Genomic DNA, 3,544 nt, shown 5'->3' on the forward strand with positions numbered 1-3,544 from the left:
CCGTAGTGGTAGCCGGGGCGCTGCTCGCAGTGGCTGAAGTTCTTGGTCTTGACGATGTCGATCAGCTGACCGTCACCGCGGAGCTGGGGCATGGGAGCGAGCTCGGGGCGGCTCTGGAGCTGGTACTGGGGCAGGGGGCTGATGTCGTACACGACCTCGCACTCGCCGGTGACGGAGTCCTCCATGGTCTTGTAGACGCCGTTGACGGAGCCGTGGCTGGGCTTGTTGTTGATGCGAGAGCTGATGAGGTTCTCGGCCTGAGTGTCAACCTGCAGCTGGCTAGCGATACCCTTGAGCATGTTAACCTCCCAGGTGGGGATGTTCTTGCTGACAATCAGCTCATCGACGATTCCGTTCTTGAGCTTGATCTCGAAGGGCTTGCTGCTGACGGGGAGCTGGTGGTAGCTCAGCTTGCTGGAGGGGATGGGGGTACCCCAACCAGCGGGCAGCTGCTCGTTGATTTTGGCGTATTCGGCATTGTTGACCTTGGCGATGAGGACGTTGTCAGACTTGGGCTGCACAGTGAGCTGGGCCTTCATCAGGACACCAGCGTACTGGTTGGCGACCTGGTGCAGGGCGGTCAGAGTGCGACCGCGCACCTGGTACTTGTACTCGGAGCCGGCCTTCCAGCCATGCTCGGAGGAGGCGGCGGCGGCAGCCACTGTAGAAGGAAAGGAAGTCGTAAGACACGGAGAACATTTTTAAACAGCAAAAAAACCTACTTACATCAACAAAACAACAACCCTATGTGTAGGGAGTCGTATAAACGCCATTGCCATTGGCCAATTAAGGACTAGTACTGCTTTCGCTCAAGAATTATTCAGGTTGAAAATAAAGTGAACAAGGGGGTTGTTCCCCGCCGGGCGTGGTCTTCGACTCACGACACTCTGTAGAAAAACTCACCAAGGCAGAAGAGGAGGAAAGGCTTCCACATCATCTTGGCGTTGAGTGGATGGCTCCGTCCAACGTACCGAACTGAGCCCCGCCCGCAGCTTATATACGGCACAAACTGCCGATTGGAGCGAAAAGTAGTGCAGCCCGCACGTCGCCGCCCCGCGGGGTCGCGGGGTCGCTGTCAGCGCGAATGTCGCTAGGCACGGCTCGAGTTTGAACAGACTCAAGCGCGGGCTGAGGGTCGGCTGCATGGGTGGAGGGCCTAGGTTGCCTACATGCGGGGGGTTTGGAGGGTAAATAATTGCCTGTCTTCCAGGCGGCTTACTGGGGGGAACGGCAGTAGCGTGCCACTCCCCCCCCCCCACGCTCTCTCTCACTTGATTGTGCCTCAGTGGACTGCGAGTTTAGATTAACACATCGTATTCACCAATATTCTTTTTATGTCGAGTCATATATGTTAGGGTGTGACACTCATCCGTTTTAAGAAATCACTACCGGTGTTTAATTCTCAAATAGCAAGCCTCAAGCTGAGCAATAATCCAAGTATTGTATGCTTGCATGCACACTCTGAATGCATGGGCTCAATTGTATTGCCCAAAATGCGACGGTTTTATCCGTATTCTGACTGGATGCAATTTTGTTTCAAAATTTGGACTTATTGGCTGGAGTATTCCGAAGACAATCAAGAGGGGAGGGGGGAGGGTGCCTCTACCGTTTATTTTTTTTTACCACGATATAGTTTTCTTCACTTTACTCGAACCGAGCGAGTTTCCAACTATAGCAGTCAACAGCAGTGGAATCGTCATTGGAAGCGAAGTCAAAATGATCTCGAAATGGTGGGTCGACGTCGACATGGTACATTTTTTCGATATGATCTCATATCAGTGGCCTTGGCTCCTTACAGATTTAGCGAGCGGGCAAACCCGCATACAACGCTGCCGCCTCGCGTCCTGCACGCCTGCATTCAGCACGGTATAACTAGTAGTACTAAGGAACAGGTAAAACAAAAATGTTATAGTTGCGCTCACCAATCGGTGTGCTTTCTAAACTCTGCACACTTCCTCGTGTCAAACTTAAACTCAACGAACATCACGAAGTTTGCAAACTTCGCAAACGTCAAGGCAACTGCACACCACCTGTTGTGGAACTTTTGCCACTTTGACATGCATTTTCCTGTACAGTGTGTCAGGGCCACGACACCCTAGCAGTATGCGGGTTTGCCTACTCGAGCCACGGCCCCTAAGGTCGACGTCGAATGAACGTCCAAATTGGATTTTATCAATTTGACGTCGATTCGATATTGCATTTTTCAGTGGGGCTTAAACAGCATCATACCAGGTGTCCAGGCTACGACATGTCAGTACGTTGGGTTGCCTATGCACTAGCTGCAGGGGCAGCAGGCGCGGCGGGTGGCGGGGGAGTGGTGAGAGAGCTGCCACTTCACCGCACCCGTCCCGCGCCTGCAGCCCCTGCAGCCAATGCATAGGCAACCCAACGTACTGGCATGTTTTAGCTGGGACACCCGGTGCATAATGAGTGCTGACTAGTGGAAAGCACAGTTCAAGTGTGCAAAATTGCACAATTATTGCTTTATAGTAGTGCATTAGGGGGCTTGTGTAGTTTTGACGCTAACCCAGGTAGAACACGTTTGTCAAAATGATGTCAAAATGACCCCATTTTGACCCTAATCGTCAAAATTTACTGCGCCTACGTAGCCAGAATGAGCTCATTTTGACGTCAAATGAGGGTCATTCACGAGTTTTTGACGTTTGTGTTCTACCTGGGAAACTATTGAAGCTCTTACTGCCGTCGTCCAAACTCCAGCCGTTTATATCACAACGATGTTTATTGTATAAAATATACACACATAAGGGTTGCCCATACACTACGAATCATCGTCTTAAATAATTATATTGCGTCTCAGAAATCGCCCGATGCCTCCGGTCCATCGTCGTTGATCTTTCAAAACGAGCAGAGAATTCGGGGTCCAAACTTCCTGATCAGCAGCATGCGCGTACAGTAGAGCAGCACACTGCACAGCCAAGCAGTGATAGCAGGCATCGCCCGATGACCTCACCCGCCTACCGCGAGCCAGCCGTACGCGTGCCAATCTACCGTACTTTCTTTACTTTTTATACTCTTTCTGTGCGCCGGAATTATAGTTTCAAAATTAAAATAACATTTTGTACTGGATCGTCTCCGATCTACTTCGTACTTTGTGTGGGTAAACGAACATCGTTGTTGATGCCGTGTTTAGTGTCACATTTTTAGCAGATGATACCTTAAAAACCATTTGACTAAACATAAAGAATATATAAGTAACTTTAAGGTGTCGGCTAGCTTTTACTCTCGGTAAGGGCAGAGGCAGAGAACCAAGCGCATGACGTCACCCAGATGAATAGTCGGCCGCCGGTCCTGCCCTGCCCGCGCCCGCCTGTCGTTCCGAACAATACCCAACAATACGGATGCCGGCCGCTCTTCCCACCGCCCCTATCTGCTCTTCCTCTATGCCATGCCGCTAGTCCGCAAGTAAAGTACAAACAGCCATAAACAAATGACATATCAAAATATGAGAAAAAATTAGGACACAGCGTATCCTTAAATTTGTATCATCTGCTTTCACGGTATGTCCCTCGACGTAGCTTTGTAT

General features: G+C 50.6%; 1 protein-coding gene across 1 annotated transcript; it reads right to left on the reverse strand.

The window, feature by feature from the left end:
• Positions 1 to 2: 2 nt before the first annotated feature.
• Positions 3 to 1,056, reverse strand: LOC127752334 (vitellogenin-like; the record flags this gene model as incomplete). The annotated part of the gene is made up of 2 exons (XM_052277388.1): positions 904 to 1,056; positions 3 to 661 (listed from the first exon to the last, which is right to left on the reverse strand). Coding segments are annotated over exons 1-2 (693 nt in total), but the record flags the coding sequence as incomplete, so codon positions are not given.
• Positions 1,057 to 3,544: the final 2,488 nt, after the last annotated feature.

Source organism: Frankliniella occidentalis, unplaced genomic scaffold, assembly GCF_000697945.3.
Source record: "Frankliniella occidentalis isolate FOCC.00 unplaced genomic scaffold, Focc_3.1 Scaffold10, whole genome shotgun sequence".
In the NCBI taxonomy this organism is placed as follows: domain Eukaryota; kingdom Metazoa; phylum Arthropoda; class Insecta; order Thysanoptera; family Thripidae; genus Frankliniella; species Frankliniella occidentalis.